The sequence below is a fragment of the Alligator mississippiensis genome, chromosome 16 (assembly GCF_030867095.1).
Source record: "Alligator mississippiensis isolate rAllMis1 chromosome 16, rAllMis1, whole genome shotgun sequence".
Lineage (NCBI taxonomy): Eukaryota > Metazoa > Chordata > Crocodylia > Alligatoridae > Alligator > Alligator mississippiensis.
In genome coordinates, this window is record NC_081839.1 from 7704373 (window position 1) to 7726334 (window position 21962).

The 21962-nt window shown below is 59.5% G+C and overlaps 1 protein-coding gene across 1 annotated transcript; it reads left to right on the forward strand.

The window, feature by feature from the left end:
- The first annotated feature begins 4332 nt into the window (after positions 1-4332).
- ABHD17A (abhydrolase domain containing 17A, depalmitoylase) lies at positions 4333-21672 on the forward strand. Its single transcript, XM_059719806.1, has 5 exons — positions 4333-4480; positions 5570-6109; positions 13338-13532; positions 18943-19122; positions 20544-21672. The coding sequence occupies exons 2-5, from the start codon at positions 5796-5798 to the stop codon at positions 20767-20769; spliced, it is 915 nt and encodes a 304-aa protein (XP_059575789.1). The 5' UTR covers positions 4333-4480; positions 5570-5795; the 3' UTR covers positions 20770-21672.
- The last annotated feature ends 290 nt before the right edge of the window (positions 21673-21962 follow it).

Genomic DNA, 21962 nt, shown 5'->3' on the forward strand with positions numbered 1-21962 from the left:
GGCCCAAGGCCCCAGCCTGCATCCTGGCTCTGCCAAGAGCGTGCCTGGTTCACCAGCGGTGCCAGGGCACACACTTCACCCAGGAGTCCCAGCCCATGAACATGTTGCTTCCGCCTCTGACAGGTTTCTGCAGCCCTCCTCCTATCTGGGCAAGCGGCAGGGTGGGCACTAGATGCCTCTTGCCAGACCAAGCTCTGGAGGTGGCCTAAGGCCTGAGCCTGGAGTGCCTGCTTGCAGCAGGACCAGCTTTTCCTGTGGGCTGGCCTCTGCAAGTAACCCCCACCCCCTCCCAGGAACAGGGTGGCACTGGCACTGCCCAGACTGCTTCCCCCCCACCCCAGCCCAGCTCCATCCAGCAGCCTCCAACCTTGTTGCAAGACTTGGGGGCTGTTTCGTACCCCCTCCCAGGCCCAGATCTCTGCCTCACAAACCCACAAGTGAGCAGAAGCAACCTGGAGAGTTTTCAACGTGCCCCAGGGGCCATGTTGTTCAAATAAAGCTGCAATGCATCAGCCCCAGCCTTTTATTAACAATGCCCTGTTATTAATCATTAATACTAATGGCAAGTGGCTTTCTTTAGCACCGGTGGTGGGTAATATTCATCATCCTTAATAATGGGAATGTATTGATGCTGATGGAGTGTCGTGGTTCTCAAGGCCTCGTTGCATGTCCTGCACTGTTTGTTGTTTGGCCGAAAGCCCCAGCTCCTGGTATCCTGGGATTATACGGAGAGTCTCAGCTTTCACAGCATTTGCAGCCCTCCGTGCAGTATGGCAAAGCCAGAGAATGCAATCGCCTCTGCAGACTCAAAACTACGGGCTGGAGATGTGCCCAAGATGCGATTATTTTTAAAATGCCACAGCTGTGAAGCTTCAGTAAAACGTCCTCCACGGTTGGACCGAGCCGTTTGCTCCACTGGCTTTCTACGTCTTCTCTCTCCTGGGACACAAAACCTGAAGGGCTGCTCAGCTTAGACAATGGAGGCCACCCCAGCCTGCCCGGGGACAGGGCAGCATCTGCATCTACACCGTTACCCGGCAGGGGAAATCCCATGACCAAGGTGATGCAATTAAAATGGCACTGTGTAGTGGAGGGTTGGTTGCATCCTTGTCTGCTTGCAGACAAGACTCCCTACAAGTGCCTCATAGTTAGCTCCCACTGGCCATTCCAGTGGGAGGATATCATCTACACACCAACTTAATGGAAACGGGAGATTCCTTCCTATCTTGCTCCTGTAGCCATATGGCTGAGGGCAAGTGAAACTTGGGGGCATCCAAACCCGAAGCCTCCAGGCTTGGGCCTGCACATAGGATGCCGGCCAAAGGATTTGGAAGTATCTGAAGCCCCAGGCTGAGGTGGAGGATACTTGCTGGTAGCAGGGCCACATATGGTTCTTGGATGATTCAAACGGATTTGGACCTGATTTGGCTGATTCAACCTGGGACATGAAAATTTTTCCTTTAAAAAACAAAAATCTACACCATGAGTAAATGGATAAGCAAATGTCCTGATCTGGGGGAATCAACTTGTTGAGGTTTCATATTGTTTTTACAGGAGAACCTGCATTTCAAAGTGCAGCAGGTTTTTCGTCTGGAAAACCCAAATGAACCCTTCCTGGGGGAGCTTTGCTGTCTTTGCAATGAACTTTTCTAATGGCAAAACTGGTCCAATGGGAAAGGCCTGACCAGGTTTCAGGATAAAGGGCAAGAGCTGGGTGCAACGACCTGGAAGGGTTGAGGCTACTCTAACACCATGCCTGGAGCCCCATCAGCAGCTCCCAGTTTCTTTGGGCCACAACCCTAGTTCTGGGCTCCTGCTTCAAGTTAACTGCTTGTCTGTGACCTTGCTCATTCGTGATGTGACCCCAAACAGGGCTGTGACTCCTAGTTTGGGAGCTGCTGCCCTAGCTCCCGGCTGGGATACACAGCCGGGGTGTGGATTGAGGTGTGTGCTGCATTGGTCAGGAGTGACCCCTGGGCTTTTGGGGCCGGACACAAGAAGGTCACTTTGGGCTGTGGTTAAGTTGTGATGTGGGAGATTCCCTGTGCTTCCCTGGCAGCTCCAGGCATCTCAGCACCCTCTCCTGCCTGGGGCACAAGGGTGCCTCTGGAGTCTGCTTCTCCTTTAAAACCCAAAGGCCTTGCGGTGGTGAGGAAAACTTGGGCAATGGGGTCCAGCTGTGAGTGATGGGTGATGCTTTCTGAGTCTACAGGCAGCTGGGATTAGCCCGCCAGCTCCAGGGGGCAACAGATCCCAGCCCCCCCGCTCCCCCTGAGCAGGGCACTCTGTGAGTGGCAGGAGGGGGCAAATGCAGTTCCTGGGCTCTCACGCCAAGCAGATACACCCTGGCTATGGGGGTAAATGCTGACAGCCCCTCCTTGCTGCCCCAGGCCACCTAGGAGAAATGAGGGGTTGTAGCCATGAGTGTGTGGGGGTCCAGGAGCCCCATGTCCAGCTAGGCTGGCATTACTGGAGTTGTGGCTGTGGCAGGAGGGTCCTTCGGCTTGCAGCAAGGTGCTGGTGCCATCCAGGGTGGAAGGGACCATGGCCTCCTTCCCCAAGCGTGGAGCACCCCTGTGGGTGAACAGCGTGCTAGACACAGGCTGGGCCCTCCCCAGGGGCCCCGATCCCAATGGGGACATGGAGGCACAGGGTGGGGAAGTCTCTTCTCTCTGGTCGCCCAGAAGGGCAGGGGTGGGGCAAGGACGGACGCAGGGCTCTACCCACCGGGCCTCATGGCCAAGACATGACAAGTCTGGGGGCTGAGGCCCCCTCCCCTGCTGTCCTCAGCACGGCGCTGTTTGTGCTCAGTTGCTCTCGTGGGGCTGTGGCGTGTCGGTGGCACCTTCGTCCCTGACCTCTCTCTGGGAGCCCTGTGATGACAGCCGCTCCCCGGCCAGGGCTGCGGGCAATCCAGTCAGTCCCCTGGGTCCTGATCTGGAAGCCCCCTCAGACCTGACTCCGAGTAAGACCTGGCTGATGGCAAGGTGGAGCCCACTTGCTGCCAGCAACCAGCCTGCCGCCAACCCTGGCCAAGGGCAAACTGCTGCCCTCTCTGCAAAGCATCCTGGGGCTGTGAATCATCAACCAGACTGGGGACGGGCTTGGCATAAACTCGCCTCCACCCCGCCTGGCTCCCGGGGCACTGAGACTGGGTCAGCAGATGTTTGCCAAGCACTTTGAGGTCTGGGGTGGGAGGAAGGCCCCGCCTGGCTCCATTGATGCTGTTTGCTGAGGGTGTTTCCTGGCTGGAGATCCCAGCCTGCTGGGAAAGCCTGGCATTGTCTCCCTGCCAGCACTAGCTGGGTCTGGCCGGGGCAGTGAGTCCAGACAGTGATGCCCGGACCACTCGTGTTGCCCCTTGCTGGCTCTGGGCCCTCTGCATTGTCACGCTGACCCCAGGGAATGACACGGCTGGCTTCAGGTGCCAGGAGAGCCAGCTGCCTGGCCGGGACGGCCCTGGGCAGCCTCACGGCACAGCAGGGCGCTGGCCAGATGCAGCCGAGCTGGTGGCAGGGGGCTGCAGAGCCTGGGCTGGGAGGGCAGGAGCGGGCCTGGGAAGCGGGGGACGAAGCCTGGGCCAGGAATTTTTGTTGATGGAAACCGGGAAAGCGTTCCCTTTCTGCGACGACGCGCCGTGTCCGGCCCCGCGCGCGGCCAGGGCGCGGGAAGCTCCGCGTCCCGGGGCGTCGGAGCTTGAAGCCGCCGGGGTCGGGGAGATCGCGCTGTAAGGGGTCAGCGGAGAGGTCCCGGCCCCGCGTGCGGCTGGACTGGCACGGGCGCTGGAGCACGTCCTGAGTCCACGCGAGTCTGCTGGGATCCAGCACGGTGCTGGTCGCGCTCCTTCCCCGAGCACGGCCCTTGCTGGTGTGGGCCCTGTGCGCTCGCCCGGCGGGATGTCACCAGTAGTGTGGCGGCCCCAGGTTTCCCGAGGGCCCTCACCCGCCACGGGCCATCTTCTCCCCTCGCCTGGGGCCGGGGCTTTTCCCGCCGCGCTCGTGCCGAGGCGCTGCCCGGGCCTGGCTCGGCTCTGTCGGCGGCGCCGACCGGGACGAGGACAGGGACACCTGGGCGGCTGCTCGCCTCCTGCCCCGCGGTGCCCGGGGGCGGCCACGAGCTGGGCGTGCGGGGCCAGGCTGCTCCACCCCGAGGACCGCAGGCCTCAGTTTCCCCGTCTGCGCAAGGGGCGCCCGAGCCCTCCCTGCCGCAGAGCCGGGGGCGGGCCATGCGCCGCGCGGGCCACGTGCCGCCCGCCGCCACCGCCCGCCGCCCGCCGCCCTCCTCCCGGGGGAGCCGGAGCCGGAGCCGGGGCCGAGGCCGGTCCCGCGCCCGGGCGGAGGCGGCGTCACTTCCCGCGCTGCCTCACATCCGCCCGGCGCGGGGAGGCGGGAGCAGGCCGGGCCCGGCAGCCCGCAGCGCCGCCCGGCTCCGGCTCCGGCTCCGGCTCCGGCTCGGGCCCGTGAGCGCGGCCCGGGGGCGGGTGAGTGCGGCGCGGCCCCCCCCCCCCCCCCCCGTCATCCCTGCCCGTGCCCGGGGGAGGCCCAGGGGCGCAGGGATGGGGCTGGAGCCGCCCTTCCTCCGCCCCGGCCGGCCCGAGGGCAGGGGCCTGGGCGTGCGGATGCCCCCGACCCCGACCCCGCTGCCCTGGGAGAGGCTTGTTGTGCCCAGGAGCACCCTCCCGCCTCTTTCCCCAGCGCAGGGGCTGCTCGGAGCCGCCCGCAGCCAGGGCTGTTCTGCCTCCCTCCCTCTTCCCCCGCCTGCTCCCCTCGCCCTTTCCCCGCAGCGCCGTCCCCCGGGCTGGGGCATGGTGCGGGGTGCGTGGTGGTCCGCGACGCTGCCCGCCATAAACAGCCTCGCGGGCGGCGGTGGCAGCCGTGCGTGGGGCGGCGTGGCGCGTTGCAGGGGTCTGCCGGGCAGGATCGGGGCGCGTTGGGGTGCACGGCGGGCTCCTCGGGGTGAGCGTGGTGCGGGGCAATGGATGCATCTCCCTTGTGTGCGTGGGGAGCGTGTCGTGTGTTTTAACTGGGAGGGGTGTGTAAAGGGTGTCCCCCCCCGCCCCAGGAGGACCCTAGGTGAGCTTGGCGAGGGGCTGGGCTGTGCGTGTTGTCCAGCGAGCAGGGTGTGCTGTGTGGGTGTGCGCGGTGTGTGATTTGCGGTGAGCAGAGTGTGCCGTGTGTGGGTTTGTACTGAACAGTTAGCGGTGTATGCTGTGTGGGTGTGTATTTAGTGTGATTTGCACTGAGCAGGGTGTACTGTCTGGATATGTGCTGAATGCTTCAAGGAGGGTGTTGTGCGAGGCTGTATTTCTGTGTGGGTGCACTGCTCAGGATTTGCAGCGAGGGGGTGTACCGCGTGGGGACGTACTGGACGGTGAGTGGGGTGTATTGTGCGGGGATGCACTGAACGGTGTGCGAGGTGTTGCGTGGGGTTTGCAGGGACCGGGGCGACCTCAGCAGTGTGGGTTTCTGGGGGTGCTGTTTGCTGTGTGGCTCTCGGAGGGGAGGGGACCATCCAGTTTTGGTGCATCACACATGCCGTAGCATCCTAACCTGTCCTTCTTCCATCCCAGGGCCCTGTGGATAGGAATGGACGGACAGACGGCTGCTTTGCCAGCCTTGCCCAGCAGCGCCACAGTGCATACGAGAGCCCCGGCAGGCAGGTTTTGACAGCCGGCGTGGCGAGCAGAGCGGGACCGGGCCAAGCCGTACCTCCTGACTTTTCTGTGGTAGACGCGAACCACTGTGTGGATTGGGTTTTTAAGTCACGAAAGACGTTGTGCCACAGCTGCTGTCACCATGAATGGGCTGTCGGTGAGCGAGCTGTGCTGCCTCTTCTGTTGCCCGCCCTGCCCCAGCCGGATAGCAGCCAAGCTGGCCTTCCTGCCCCCAGAGCCCACCTACGCCATTGTGCCCGAGCCAGAGCCTGCGGGCAGCACCAGCACCAGCTCGCTGAGGGGCAGCACGCCGGGGCGTTGGAAGCTGCACTTGACCGACCGGGCAGATTTCCAGTATGCCCAGCGGGAGCTGGACACCATTGAGGTGTTTTTAACCAAGAGCAGCCGGGGGAACCGCGTCGGCTGCATGTACATCCGCTGTGTGCCGGGCGCCAGGTGAGTGGCAGCCGTGTGGCGGGCACATCCGTGAGCTCTGGGCTCGCTCTGGCCAGCGCATGGCAGAGCCCAGATGATTCCAGCCTCCCTTGGCCACGGTTCTGATCCCAACTAGGAAATTCTCTCTGTGCTTGTAGGCTGGGGCCATCATGCCCATAGGGAGGTGTGACCCAGCACCACCTCCTGCCCTAAAGTGATCCTGTGCTAAATCTGGCACGCTCCACAGGGACACTGCTTTGTCCCGAGGCGGGTTTTGGAGGCAATACATGCTAGAGGCTGGGCTGCCAGGATCTGCTTTGTTCATGACATGAATGGGGCGTGGAATTAAAGAAAAAGATAGAAAAGGGCCCTGACTCCTGGGTTCCTTTCTGAGTCTGGTCTGTGCCTCTGTCTGCTAGCTGAGCAGGCCTTCATTGGGACTTAGTTGTGCCACTGTGGGGGTGAAATACTTTGAGAGGCGATAAAGGAAGCTGCTGACCCAGGTTGGAGGGTCATTATTGTCACTGACGGTAAACCCACAACCTGAATGAACTCCTTCCCTGTCCTCTCTCGACCCACCCAGACCTCATGGCCTTGCAGCAGCCCCCTCCCCAGGTCTTACAAAGGGCTGGCACCATGTTCTCTTTGATCCTGCTTGGCTCTTTGGGGCCTGGGTGGGCCATAGAGGAGCTGCTGAAATCCCAGAGCCAGCATTGCTTCCTTTTGCCACCTGTGTGGCAAAGCAGCCACAGACCGAGCGGGCCATGAGCCCTGTGCTGGCCCTTTCCAAGCCAGTCAATACATACCGCCAAGGCTTGGTGTGGGGAGGCTTGTCTGAACTCAGTGACCTGCAGAGTCACTCATGCATAGAGGTTGGACCCAAAGGCACTGTGAGCTCTTCCACTCCAGCTCCCTGTGCAATACAGACCCAAGACTTTCACCCAGTTACTCTTGTGCTGAGCCCAGTCTCTCATGCTGAGTTTGATCAGATCTGCCAGAAAGGCATTGAGTCTGGATTTGGAGGCATCCATTGAGGAAGAAGCCACCCTTCCTTTGGAGGGCTGCGGCAGTGGCTCATCCTTGTGTGCCCCCCAGGGTAGCCAACAGATTCAGTGGCTGCTTTTGGAACTGCTGCTTGAATTATTAGAAGCGTTTTGTTTTTAAGCAGGTAAAAAAAAAAAGCAAAAGAAATGAAGCTGGATGGGATTTAGGAGCATGAATGTGAAAAGATTTACTTCTCTCCCCAGCTTTTTCCCCTTCTGCTTTTTCTGCGATTGCAACTTTTAGAGTACATAACTTCTCTGTAGCTTCCCCCTTTCCTGGTGTAGGTAACTGCACCAGGGCCATCACCTGGTGTCTGGGTGTCATCGTCTTGGGAATTATCCTTTCATTGTATTTATTACAGCAGCATCCAGATGCCCCTAGGAGCTCAGTGCCCCATTGGGCTGCAGCCTGGACTGCTAATCTTGCTGGAATCTGTGCTCTACCCGATTGTACTTAAGGCCTCAGCTGCCCTGTGGAAATGCTTGCTGGCCCAGCCCCAACCCCTTGGAATCTGTGACAGCTGGGGCAGGGCGGGCCAGGGAGTGGCACAGAAGTCTCCTTATGCTATATGTGCCTAGCTCTATATGTTGCTCTTTCACCTGCTAGGGTTTAGGGCCTGTCTGATGGAGCTCTTCATGCCTGTGGGGTAGGGGGGGCAGGGGTTTGAAGTGAAAGGAATCAGCAGCTGTTTCATAAGCTGACTGCACAGCTGGAGCCTCCTTGGAACTGCCTTTGTGCCCCATCTTTGCTGCATTTGTCTCCTGTGTGTCTCATGGTGCGAGTGGCTCAGGGCTGGGCAGATTCCAGCTAGTTTGCTCCGTGCATGGGAGACTTCCCCAGTCAGTGGGGCATTCTTTGCCCTCTGAGCAGCCCTGGCTCCACTGTATTGCAGAAAGACCTGCAGGCACTGGAAGATGGTGACAGCAGCTGGTTGTCACCAAGCAAGGGGTGTCCTGGCTGCTTCCTTGCTTGGAAAATTGCATTCTTCCAAACAGAATCCTCCTTCCTGATTCAACACTGATCCTCTTCCTTCCACATTCAACACTTACGGTCCGAAACTGTTCTGTAGCCTTCCCCTGTGAAGTCAAACAGGTGCTGAATCCCAGCAGAGCGGTGGCTGCCTTTGATGATGACTTCCTCTGTCATGAGGTAGATTTTTCCTAGTCTGGAAAGCCATGTTAAGAGTGAGCAATGTGGGACAACTAGATGGGTATTGACAAAACTGGCAGAGCAAATAAAACACTGTCTTGCATTTACCGATGCATCCCAAGCAACACTAAGGATGCCATCCTCCTGCTCTACTCGGCCTTAGTGAGGCTCCAGCTGGAGTACTGCATGCAGGTCTGCATTTCAGGAAAAGGGTGGAGAAGCTTGAGAGAGTCCAAAGGAGGGCCAAGTGCATGATTAGAGGTCTGGAGAGCAGGTCATATGAGGAGAGGCCGAAAGACATGGGACTGTTCAGCCTGGAGAAAAGAAGACTTAGAGGGGACTTGGTGGCAGCCTATAAGTATATAAGGGCCTACATCAGTGCCTGGAGGAGTGTCTGTTCACCAAAGCACCCTAGGGGAAAACGAGAAACAATGGACACAAACTGCTTGAAGATCGCTTCGGATTGGACATAAGGAGAAATTTCTTTACGATTTGAGTGCCTAGAGTCTGGAACAGACTCCCACCAGAGGTGGTACAACCACCTACCCTGGAGATCTTTTAAAAAAGGACTTGATGTGCGCCTTGCTGGGGTCATCTGACCCCAGCATCCTTTCCTGCCCAAGTGCAGGAGGCTGGACTTGATAGCCTTGTGAGGCCACTTCCAGCCCCTAACATTTATGAATCTGTGAAACCTACTCTTCATCCCACTATCATGGGTGCCATGCTGGACGGGTCAGGTGCCTCACTCCAGTCCCAGACGGGTGAGTTCAGGTTCTGCTCCAGACTCACTTCAAAAGCTGTCCCTGGTTGGCACAGATGTAAGTGGGTGCCTGGTCATTCAGGCTAGGGAGTCCCAGGCAGCTGGGTGTAATGCCAGCCACATCAGTCCCTTATGTGCCATGGGCAAGCTTGATGGGCCTTGAGCTGTGGGAAAACCTTTTGACCCCTGGAAATCCAGAGGCAAAAGCCTCATCTGTGTTGGCAGGGATAAGCCAGGAGATGCACTATTAAAGTTACACTGGCCAACTCCCCGGCAGAAATGTGGTGGGTGCCCGCAGAGGCTGAGCCCAGCCAGTTCCCCATGGCCAGGAGCTACAGGGGGCTTTTATGAGCAGAGCAACATTGGTTAGTGGAGAAAGAGAAGAGGAATTACTCCCCCCGCAGAGCTCTGCCAACAAAGCAGTGATGTGTGGGCCTCAGCCCTGGTGTGCACATGGAAACATCATGGGGGGATTTAGCTTTGTTAGTCTGAAGTCAGGCAGAAGGCAGGGCAGGGACCACCTTAGTGACTGACTGAGTCAGAGAGGCAACGTAGGCAACGACCTTCCTCGGATGCCAGTGTCAGACCTGATGCAGTGGGCTGCCACCTACGAGAGCCTGTGCCTCTGAACAAGTTACTCTCGGGTGCTCCCTTCTGCACGGGAACGTCAGTGATGTACATAGCTGCGGGATGGTAAGGCCAGGGCCCCACCGTGGCAGGCTTCATGTCACAGAGCTCCCTCTCAACCTACGTGCTTCACCCAAATGCTCACCTTGGGAGGTCATTTGGCTGCCTTGTTCTCCAGTGGCTAGAAACCTCCTCCTCGTTCCCAACCTGCCATGTCCAAGGCCGGCGTGCACCCATTTGCACTTGTGCCAACGTTGCCTTCTAAGCTTCAGCAGCCCTTTCCCCTTCCTGGTGTTTCCCTGAGGTACTGATAGGAGCCAGCATAGCTCTGCTCAGCTTTCATCTGGCCAGCCTGCATGAACCCAGCACCTTTGGGCTCCTGTTCTGCAGCTGACGTAGACAGAGCTGGATTTTAGGAGTGCCTCAGATACCAGCCTGGGCCTCGGGCACCTGGCGTCTCTTCCCAGCTCTGCCACTAAGCTGCTCTGACTTTGGGCAAGTCACTTCTTGCCTCGCTCCTGCTCCCACCCTCAGCCTGTGTGCCATTTATATCATCAGCTTGTTGATGCATGAATTGGGCATTTCTCACTGTGTGTAGTGCCTGGTACAAAGGGGCCCTTAGCTCAGCTTGTAAGTGCCTGTGCTGGTCATGGCTGCAGGCTGGCATTGGCCTGTCACTGTCATCAGGAGGGATCCATGGGAGTGGGCATTGGCAGAGTAATTTTTTGGAGGGCTGCTGTAGAGATGGAGTAAACATTGGGACTGTTGGATTAGGGGGTGGAGGTCAGAGGTGGATAATTAGTGCAGTTTGGGGTCTGCCTGTGGCCGTCTCCAGCTTGTGGTCACAGTGGAGGTCTCCAAGGGTGGGGAAATGAGCTGCTGTTCTTCCCTTGGCATCTGACCTGAGCTGTGGGATCCTCAAGGGTGTCCCCTTTTGCATGGTGAGAGCAGCTGCCTGCAGCTGTTGTGTCAGGGAAGGTGGGGGGCTTTGTGGCTGGGGGCCCCGAAGCCCAGTTGGATTTGCCAAGTCCAACTAAGGGGAGAGGGGGCAGCCCAGGCAATAAGGAATCGGCCCCAGACCTGGGTGTAGGGGCAGACTGAGAGGGATCGTGGTATGGTATCCAGGCTTTGCTGGGGTCATCCAGACCTCTCCAGGGCTCAGCTGGGTTACGCCAGGGCTCTGCGAGCTGGGCCGTAGCTCTTAGAGGAGTAAGAGGGGTTAAAACAGCAGTAGGATGTTAATTGTAGTCAATTTATTACCTGTATTTAAAGCCCTGGGGGCGGCTGAACTGGGGGGCACTGATCCCAGCTCCCCCCCCCCCCCGGCCACTCCCTTCCCAACACTGAGGTGTTGCCACGAGCAGAGGGCAGGAAGTCACTCTACACCATATCCTGCCCCACCAGAGGCTTCGGACCTGGTCCAGGGTTGTTCCCTGCCCGCCATGTGGACCCGAGCGTTCGGGGCCATTGGCTGTGAGCCCAGCCCTGCGCGTGTCGCCTTGGGCTGGCTCCGGCCGAGGCAGGAGCAAGAGGCCCAGCGAGGGAGCCCAGCTGGGGGGGCCGGGAGTGGAGACTTGGCAGCCAGCCCCCTGCCAGCCCAAGCAGGAGGGTGTAAAGGGCTGATCCAGGCGGACAGGTGGCCCCACCCCATCCCCTGCAGGCTGCTGGGGGTAGCGTGTGGCTGGGACAGGCTTATTTTGCCTTAAGCCGACGAAGCGCATTAGCACCTGGTCCGGCTGCAGGCACTGTCTGGCCACCAGCCAAGCCCCTCGCTGCCTTGTAAACTTCAGCAGCTTTGTCGGCGCCAGCCCCATCGCTTCTCCGTCTGGCTGCAGACGCCTTGCGCCAGGTGCTGGAGCTCTGATCACCTCGCCGGCTGCTGCAATCCAGGGTGCGTGTCACTGCTCCCCTCCCTGCCCCCAGGCTGGAGCCTGCCAAGGTCCTGCTTCCTTTGGCTCAGTTTGAAGTCATGGTTTGTCCTGGCCACCTTGGCTACCTGGCACTCCTTCCGCTGCCCTGGCTCTGACCTTGCCAAGCTCGAGAGGGCAGAAACAGGGAGCGGGACTCGCAACAAATCATGAGATTTAAAACAAATGCAGCTTTAATTCTAGTTTTCACCCATTTTTGAAGGCTTCCCCTCCATTCCTCTGCCAACAGGTGTGAGATTGGCAGGTGGGAATTCAACCTTTAATGCATACGCAGGAAGGCCCCTGTCCCTGGCTGCTCCGAGGGAGAGACCCCAATGCCTGCTTGCTTGTCTGACAGGATGTATGGCTGTTCCCCTGTTACCATCCTGACTTTCTTGCCTGAGATCCACCTGTAGGGAGTCACCTTCCCCTGCCCCAGCGGAGGGGTCCAGGGGCAGGGGCACTGGCAGAGGACTGCTGCTGGGGTCATGGGCCATGGGGGGCCCTGAGGCAATTGGATCTGTTGGATCCAGATCTGGACCTGCTCCCATCACCAGGTTCCTGCTGCCCCAAACCCCATTCTCTGCCCTCGGGGCCCCTCCACAGAGGCAGAGCCTGTCAGCAAGGGCAGTGGCATGTCCCTGGTGAGCATGAGCCCTGGCCTGGCCCCCTTGGTTGCCTCGGGGACCCAGGGCTGCAGTGTCTGGGAGGGAGGGGGAAGGGAGGTCCTGCCTTTCCCACCCCAGACCCTAATTAGGTAGGGACAGTGCCTCAGCCCAGCTACAAGATGACTCTTGCACAGGCCATGAACACAGAGGAGCATCTGGTGTCCTGGTGATGGCTCCTGCCAGTGGCAAAACCCTGTGACTCGTGACATGCTTACGGGAGCCAGCAGCCCAGCGTGGGCAGATGCCTATGACGTGTCCTGGATGGGGGTCTCCCACCCACACACCATGCAGACCAGCATTGCTCCTGGGGCCCTGGCAACAGCACTGCCTTGGGAGGGAGAGCGTGCCACCTTGAGCCAGCCAGGCCACCCCCTTTCAGCCCAGGGAACCGAGTTGAGGACTGGGACCCTTTTGCCCTTCCCTGTGAGGGGAGTGCTTCATGCTGTCCCAGTGTGGCCTCAGGCCAGCATTGCCACAGCAGCCAGCCACTGAAGCTTGTGCCAGGCCGGCCCTGCCCAGCTTGTGAGACTATGCCAAGCCATGGCTTGCAGTGGGGCTGCTTGGGTGTGTGGAGCAGGGGAGGGCAATGGACTGCCCCTAGGTGTGTCTGCAGCAGAGGTGGGGTGAGGGAGGCCAGGGTCTGAGGCTGGGACACTGGTGCTGATTGTCGTGGCATCATTTCTGTCCGTATAGGCCCAGCCCTTTGCTCCCCAGATGCCTTGGAGAGTCTTAGGCTTGTGGAACTGCTGTCTTAGAGCTGCTCAGTCTCCCTTGAGTGGCATGACGGGCTCCATTGAGTGGGGGAAGGGGTTGGTTGGGTCCTGGCTCTGGCACTGAGTGGGTTACAATGGGACCAGGGACTTGTGGTTCCTGGTGTCTTGGGGAACCTGGCTGCAGATGTGCCTTTCAGTCCATCTCCCCCAGGATCACGGGCTCTCAGCCCACCCACCCCCGGGCTCTCCCTTGCCCTTGGCCAGTGGGCACTTCTGGCCTTGTACCAGGCCACCTGGCTCATCAGGGTCTGGCAGGGGCATGAGGCTGCTGTGCCCAGTGCTGTCTGTGGCTAACCGGTGCATCTTCTCTCTGCCTGCCAGGTTCACGGTGCTCTTCTCCCATGGCAATGCTGTGGACCTAGGCCAGATGAGCAGCTTCTACATTGGGCTGGGCACGCGCATCAATTGCAATATCTTCTCCTATGACTACTCGGGCTACGGCGTCAGCACGGGGAAACCCTCAGAGAAGAACCTTTATGCTGATATCGATGCTGCCTGGCAAGCGCTGAGAACACGGTAAGTCCTGCTCTGGTCCTGTCGACTGTTTCAGAGGCCCACGGCTGCAGTGTTGGGGAGGGAGGGGAAGGGATGTTCTGCCTTTCCCATCTCAGACCCTAACTGAGTAGGGACAGTGCCTCTGCCCAGCTACAAGATGGCAGGGGCACAGGCTGGGGTTGCAGGGGTTGTTTGTCAGCAGTATGGGGAAAAGCAGAATTGTCAGGGGGAGCTCAGGGCTGTTGGTTGGGGTTTGAGGGCTCTGGCACATCCTTCAGTGCTGTTAGATGCCCACACTACTGGAGCAGGGGTAGGGGTGGTGTCCTGGGAGCCTGCTCTGGTGAGGGGTGAGTCTGTCCCAGACCCAGCACAGAGCACTGGCATGAGCTGCAGCAGCTCGTACAACATTTAGCTCTGATGGTTGGCAATTTCCACCCCAGTGCGTTCGCTGCACAGGAGGGCCTTGTTTGCTCCACCTGGACAGGGCCCTGGGGTACCTGGTGGGGCTGTGCCTGCTCATGAAGGAAACTACCCACCCTGTGAAAGCTCTAGCCAGTGCAGATTGCCACAGCCCCTCACTCAGTGCTGAGTGCTCAGTGCTGGGTCCGTCACCATAAGATACAGCAGCCCTCGCCTCTGGGCTGCCAGGGATAGGTCTCATCCTTTGCCCTACCCCTCCTGCTGAGATGAGGCAGTGCTTGATTGTAGAGCTCCCAGATGCCAGGGTAATGGGCACGTAGTGAGACATCAGCTGTGCCCTGGCCGGGGGCTGTGTACTACTGTAGCTATGTCAGCAGAGCGGCATGGGGGAGCTGCGGAAGAGCAGGGGGGAGGGGAAGGGAGGGGAAGCTGGCCTGCATGCTGGGGCCAGGAAATCCCATGAGGCCCATGCTCTGGAAAACAGGAAACCTTGCTGGCCAAGGCAGCTCTGCACGGAAGGGCCTCGTGGGGCTGGGAGCAGCTGTTCGCAGGATGGAGTGGGCTGAGCTAGTGTGTGGCACAGGCAGGGGCTGGAAACCCCCAGGACACTCATGGGGATGCAGACTTCCCTGTGCAGGGAGTCCAGGCCATTGCTGTGCCAAGGGTAGTGCCAGGGCTCAAAGGCCCTGAGGGCTGAGGAGCTTTTACTGGCTCCTTCATTGGCAGCCTCAGGGAGGAGACCTGGGCTGGGCAGGCCACAGAGGTTGAATGCCCCCACCTAGGATTTACCTTGGGGCAGGGAGTGCAGGATGGTCCCCATGGAGTATCCCATGTTGGATGTGGGCTGGGATAGAGGGACAAGGCAGTCCCAACGATTGCAGCACAAGGTTGGCAGAGGTGGAGAGATGCCTGCCCTGTCTCCCCTGCAGGCAGGCTCACCATCAGGAATCCATGGGCTTGGCAGGATGCTCTCTTCCTGGCTGGCACCTCAGCCCTGGTGACAGGCAGTGGAGATGGCAGGTGAAAGGGGAGGCCAGGGTTCAGGGGATGCTGAAGGGGGCAGGGGACACCTGAGAGAGCAGACTCTTTTAGGTGAGTCCCACTGCCTGGTCAGGAGTGGGGGAGCCGTTCTAGCTGCTTTGCCTGCCATGGATCCTCCTGAGAGAGACGATGAAGGTGATGTGTGCATTAGCCCCCCAGGGCCAACAGGCTTGTGGAGGATGAGGCTCTGCAGACCCAGCTGCTTTAATTGAGCTAGTTTGAGTCCTGAGAGTGGTCAGGACAGGAGGGTACACACTTCCCCATGCACTGTATAGGCTGGCCAGGTACCCGAGCCCCTCCTCCACACACGCACACGCACACCTGTGCTGCGGTGCAGACGTCCTCCCAGGAGCCCTGGCACTGCTATTGCCAGAAAGCCCCAGGAGGCCCAGGTGGCATGCGCTGTGCATTGCACACTGCCAGGGCAGTGTCACCGAGGCTTGGCAAGGGGGATTGTCCTCCCAGATGAAGGCAGTGAGTGGCAAGGGGCAGAGCATGTCACATGGCTTGCATAGAAATGGCCAAATTCCATCTTCCCAGCCTGTGGCCCCAGCCTGCTCCCCTGGGAGGAGACGACAGCTGTGTTTCTAACACAGTCGACAGACAGGGCAACAAACAACGTGCCAGGCTGTCTTTGCCTGCCGCAAAGAATCCCCCAAGGCTTGTTTCTCCTCCTGCCTGGGTGCAGCACGGTCCAGCATTGCCCACAGGCATTAGGTGTTTGCATACAGTGCCGTCACTCTTAAGGGCCAATCCTCTTGCCACCACGATGCCGGGGGGCTCATGGGCTCATGTGGGCAGATCGAAGAGCAGAAGCCAGGAGAGGAGGATACAAGGGACCATTTGCATCTGTTTAATGGAGCCACTGTATCGGCCCCTGGCATGACCGTCTCAGACGGGGGCCTGGATGACAGCATGAAATGAACACACCCAGCAGTAGGGCACCCCCTCCACTCTGCCCAGGAATTAGTGCCTAGGAGACCTAGGAAAGAGATAAGAATGGGAGGGGGGCACACAGTGCCCCTGGTGCTGCAGAGACTCGTTGAAAGACACGGGGCAGTCAAGGAACTTGGGGGTGCAGGGTTGGACCAGGCGCTTGGCCAGTAGAAGCACAGAACGTGCCCTGGAGCACTCAACTGAGAGCGGGGCCCACAGGGCTGTTGTGCATGCAGTCCCTTGCAATGAAACAGGCAAAGTGTGGGGTGGGGAAACTGAGGCACAGGGAGGGGACATGATTTGTGGCCCCCCTACACACTGCACCCCATAGCTTTCTTGCTGAGCCTTCTGGGAGGTGTTGGCTATGGGGCAGCCTCTGCCTGGCTCCTGGGTTCATGGTCCCCCACCAGCTCTACTCTGCAGCTGGTCCTGTCCCTGGGCTGGGCGGCCTGTCTGTGGCAGGGGAAGGAGGGAGTCCCGCTGCTGGTTGCTCAGGGCCAGGCCCTGTCCGCTGGGCTGGCTCCTGCCCAAGGCAGCTGCGCTCAGCAGGCGATGCATCTCCCGGCACCATGGCAAGCCTTACTGCTTGGGGGGGGGGCAGGACATATGTGGGGGATGGGCTGGTGTCGCTGGTTCAAGCCCAGTCTTGGGGAGCAGGCAGTGGTACCATGGGTGGCTCCATTTTGGTGACAAGAAATGCGGCCTAGACAGGACCCTGGCATAGATGAGCTTTCTACCCCTGCGTGGCACTGTGTGGGCTGGGTCTGTGTCACAGCTGCCCCTGTCACCTTGATGGGCCACGTCTCTGCTTGGCTCTGTGCCACCACCGCAGCAAGAGCGTGTCCTAGTGCTTCTGGGTGCTCGCAGGGCTCGCTGCAGCCACTGTGCTGTCAGAGCATGAAGTGGCCCTGGCAGCCAGCAGAAGGTGTTGGAAACAGGGGGGGAAGCCTTGCCCTGCTGGTACAAGGGTGGCTGGGGGTCAGAGGGGCTGCGGGTGCTCTAGGTGCTGGTACACTATGCTCAGAAAGGCGGCAGGTATCTGTGCCAGGCCTTGGGTACTGTTAATTGAAACCACTTCAGTGGTGCTTGACAGGTCTGTAAGGTCTGCTTCTGCCTGTCTGCTCCAAGCTCCAGGCCTAGGATAAGAGCCACATCTCAGAGCAGGTCCTGTTGGTGCATAGGCGGAGGGGTGATTTGTCTTTCCTGCCTTGCTGTCCCGGATGCATGACGAGCCTCCCTCCTACTGATGATCAAACCAGTCTGTCTCCAGGCCCAGGAAGGTGCTGATAAGGCTTTTGACATCAGAACAAGCCCCGTGCTGTCTCTTTCCACCCCCACCCTTCCCCTGCAGGAGTGCGGGGGGAGCCTGGCGCCAGGCAGATAACCGTGTCCTGCCCTTGAGGGTGGGTATCTAGGGAGCGCGGGTAGCAGGCACCTGCGTGCTGGAGCATGGCTATTCCAGACAATGCTGATGTCCCAGGCACCACCTCCCCCTGCCTCACCTGCATCATCTGCCACCTGGGACTGCTTATGTGAGCCAGGACAGGGGGTGCCGAGAGCTGGGCTGCCAGGGAGCCCCCAGCCCAACAGCTCTTTGCAGCCTCTCCCTGCCTCATCCCCCTTCCTCCCACTGCCACCTGGATCCCTGTTGCCTCTTTGCCCCCATGCCAGCAGGTACTTCCCCTTTCTCTTCCTTCTGGGAGCAGCCGCCCCCTGCTCTAAGCCCCTTTCCATCCCCTTCTTGTCATCCGCTGCCAGCAGTTTGACCCTTGGGTCTGTACCATGATCCCCAGGTCACAGTGTGGACAGGGCTTGCTCAGATGTACTGATCCCCGTGGCTGATGACCCCTGTGGCTGATTCATAAGCCAGCAGGGACCCCTGGCAGCTGCCCCTCCAGCCCAGCCATGAGAATATAGGGACATCCATGCATCTGGAATGAGGTGGTGTGTCCTTGGGTGTTTGGTGTGGAGCCAGCTCCCTGCAGAAGAGACAGGAGCCAGATTTATTCCCCACTGGGGAATAAAACAATGTCCACAGCAGCCTTTGGCAAGGCCCGTTTGTTGGCTGGGCAGTGGGTGTGCTTGCTAGCAGGAGGTGGGGGTGGTGAGGAAGGGGTGTAATCACCAGTGGCTGCAATGTGGACCAGGATTGGGCCCTGAGGGGGGCGGGAGGCAGCTGCAGCGAGAAGCGATGACTCAGTGCTTTGAGCTCGAGTCAGCATTTTGGACTGGCTCCCAGGTGGGGTGCGGTCTGTGGGCAGAGGTGCCTGGGGTGACACCTGCCAGCAGCTCTGGTTTAGGGCAAGGACAGCAGAGCTCGGGCCTCATGGTACAAGTGCTGGGCTGGGACTCAGGAGAGCAGCTCTGACACTGACTCCCTGGGTGGCCTTGAAGATGTCCCTGCATCTCATGGTCTCTACTCCCCCCATTTAAGGTGGTCACCCGGCCTTTTTCTTCAGGGGGAGCTGGGCAGCCTGGGCTCCAGCTTGTGTGCGTGGTCTTGGCTAGAGCTGGAGACAGCCCGGAAGAGGGGGAGGGAAGGCAGCTATCTAGTGGGGGTGGGGCAGGGCTTCTGGGAGAAAACTGGTGGCTGCAGCAGCTGTGCATCACGTGAGACTTCTGTATAGACAAGCGGAAGAAGGATGTGGGGAGGATTATCCTGTATGGGACTGTGGGTTGTGGGGAGGGAATCACCTAGTGTGTCCTCTCTGGGAATCCCTGATGGGGGGGATCCTTTGGTCCTGCATGTCACATCTCAGGATCTGCAGTGAGGGGGGTTGCATCCCCTGATGTGTCTCATGGGGTCTCTGCTGGGGGGTCCCGTTGTCTAGTGTGTCTTATACCAGGGTCCCCAGCAGGGCAGTGCCCTGAACTGCTCACAGTCAGACTCCTCAGGCCATGTGGCCCCTCCTTTGGTCTGGGGGATGGTGCCCTGTTGCTGTCAGGCCCTGGAGTGGCTGCTCTCGTGTCTCTGGGACTTGTGTGTTGGGCTGGAGGGTGCCCTGCATTAACCCCTTGGCTTCCCTCCTTTCAGGTACGGGATCAGCCCGGAGAACATCATCCTGTATGGACAGAGCATTGGCACAGTGCCCACCGTGGACCTGGCCTCGCGCTACGAGTGTGCCGCCGTCGTGCTGCACTCGCCCCTCACCTCGGGCATGAGGGTTGCCTTCCCGGACACTAAGAAGACCTACTGCTTTGACGCCTTCCCCAAGTGAGTGCCCCCTCACTTCTCCAGCTGGGCACAGACACCAGCAGCCCACAGGGAGCTTGGCCTTGCAAGGGATCGTGGGCACTCCTGAGTTCAGGCCCTCCTTTTGGTGACAGATGCCTTAGTTGCAGACCTGACACTCCCATTGCCATGGAAGTGCCATGGCAACTGTGTACCAGATGGCAGTGTCTGGGTCTGCAAATTGGTATCTCCTGGCTGCCAGCTGTCCCCTGAGAGACCCCCCCTGAAGTGGGGAAGGTCCCAGCACCCTCCAACCCTCCCCTGTTCCCATGCCATTCCCAGCAGTGCAAAACCACACCTCTCCCTAGGCCCAAAACCAGGCAAGACGTGGAGCAGAGATTTGCCGCTGCATCTCCCCAGGCCCCTCTAGAAGAACTCGGGGGAACCTGCCAGGAGCTGTTGCATGGCTGCAGTGGCCTGAGTTGCTCAAACCCTTTACCCCTCAGCCTGGGCCCTGGGAGCTCTTGGCAGGCATGAATGGAGTCTCACAAGCCCCCTGGCCCAGGGGCAGGAGCTGGGCCTGTCTGTGGTCCCTGTAGTGTGGTCAGGACAGACAGCTGCCTTCCAGCAGTGGGGAGAGATCGAGACACGCAGTCTGTATCCATGCTGGTTAAGATGCATCTCATTCTGCACCCAGTGCTGGGTGTGGGGGTGGCATGGTTGGTGTCCTGTCCGGCCACTCCAGGCGCCAGGTCTCCACTTACAGGTGGGGCAGCCTTCAGCACTCATCCAGCACAAGGTTGGACTCAGACACCTTAGCTGCCCTGTCCACTGAGCCCCATTTGCAGTGATGGAGATGGGGCTGCCCTGGAGGTCCCGGGGCCTGCTTGGTCCTGCAGAACCAGTGTTAGGGGGACAGTGTGCAAGGTGAAGAGGCTGGGGGTGCAGGGGTCTAACAGAAGAAGCAGTTGATTTGCCATCGCTACAAACCCTTAATTTCCGGCTGCGCGTGCCCTGGCTCTGCTGTGGGTTCTGGGGGGCGCTGGGCTCTGGCATGCAGCAGGTCCAGCCAAGTGATGAGAGGGCCCCTCTCCACCCCCAGCCTGTAGATCTCAGCATTTGAGGGGCCAGCTGTGAGAACAGTGTATTTAAACTTGTTAAAGGGGCACGTTTGGGCTGGAGTCACTGAGGACCAGTAAACACGAAACCTGGGGGCACGGCACCAGCCGGGGGGGGTTACAGCCCAAGTCCTAGTGGGGGCTAATCTGCAGGCCTTCCCCTCGCATCAACATACTCTGGGCCATGTGCAGTTGGTTGCTTCTCATCTTCCACCCAAGAAGTAGCTGCACTTCCCGGCTGCCTTGTAGTGCCAGGGCTGTGATGTTGCCTAGTGCCCCCTCGTGGCATCAGGTGCCATTGCTGTGCAGGGTCCCTCACCGCAGGCTTGTTTCTCTCCCCTGCAGCATCGAGAAGATTTCGAAGATCACCTCGCCTGTCCTCATCATCCACGGCACCGAGGACGAGGTCATCGACTTCTCGCACGGGCTGGCGCTATATGAGCGCTGCCCCAAAGCAGTGGAGCCCCTGTGGGTGGAGGGTGCGGGACACAACGACATTGAACTGTATAGCCAGTACCTCGAGCGCTTGCGCAAGTTCATCTCCCAGGAGCTGGCGAGCCAACGCAACTGAGCAGCCACCTCCGCCCCATGCTGAGCCAGGCGGGAGGGCACCAGCTCCTGGAGGTGCCATGAGCTCAGGCAGCCTCAGCTGTGGCCCACACCGAACTGAGTAGCTGGAGAGAAGCTGCAGGTCCTTGAATGTACATTGTGTGTCTCATGACGTCTTGGGCAAGTCCCATTTGATACAAGCACAGCGCCCTTGCTGGACCTCCCCTGCAAACTGCATCCTGCCAACAGGGGCGCTGCATGGGAGCCTGGGGGACAGCAGCTGTAGAGGAGTTTTCCACCCCCATGGGTGTCTTGGGGGGCGGGGAAAAAGGACAAGGACCCATCCCTCCAACTCCTGCCCGAGTCGTCTCCTGAGCCTGCCCTGGAGCTGGCTGGGGGTTCCTGCAGCCTCAGCCCTCGGGGAATCACCTCCAGCTCTGACCCCATGGTGCAGCTGTTCTGACAATAGCAATAAGCACTGGGCAAGCTGCAGGTAAGAGAGCAGCACATCCCTGGCAGGATGCCTTGCCGCTGGCTCTGATCACTGCATGGTACATACACACGCCTGCTCTGTCTTACCACCTAGTGCACCCGCCTATGCAGCCAGAGTGGAAGCTGGGCCCTTAACAAGTGAATCAAATGCCAGTGGGAACTGTTGGAGGGAAGGCGGAGGATTTGCTGAGTGGCATTTGACAGCCTTGGCTGGAAGCTCCTGTGCCTAGCACGTGGCACCTGCTGTCCTGAGAGGGCAGGACGGGTGGGGCAAGGAGATGGCACCATCCCTGCTCTGTGCCCCATTTTGTGTCTGCAGAGGACTCCCTGACAGCAGGTCACCCAAGGCAGCTCCTCTGGGTGGGCGGATCTCATGAGTCGTTTTGAAAACAGAAAAACCAAGAGGAATAAAGGTTTAAGATGTAAACTTTTACAGGAGATCTCCATGTCTCAGTCTGAGGGTCCAAAGCGGGGGTTGTTTTGCATCCCGAGATACCAGACCCTTTTCAAGGAGCTCAGTGTAGCATCTAACGTAGCTTCTGAGCACAGCACAGGCCCACCAGCACCGGGTGCTACATTGCTGCACATGGGTCATGCCCCACTCGGGCTGCCTGGGGAGTGTAGTAGAGCGGGCACTAAGCCCTGCACTGCAGAGTGCCCAAGCCACGGGCCTCTCCTTCCTCTCGCCAGATGGATAAGCAGGAAGGAAGGATCTGCATGGTT

Coding starts and splice junctions, on each gene's coding strand:
- ABHD17A (XM_059719806.1), top strand. CDS start 5,796: ATGAATGGGCTGTCGGTGAGCGAGCTGTGCTGCCTCTTCTGTTGCCCG. Junction 6,110..13,337: donor CGCTGTGTGCCGGGCGCCAG/GTGAGTGGCAGC, acceptor TCTGCCTGCCAG/GTTCACGGTGCTCTTCTCCC. Junction 13,533..18,942: donor TGGCAAGCGCTGAGAACACG/GTAAGTCCTGCT, acceptor CCCTCCTTTCAG/GTACGGGATCAGCCCGGAGA.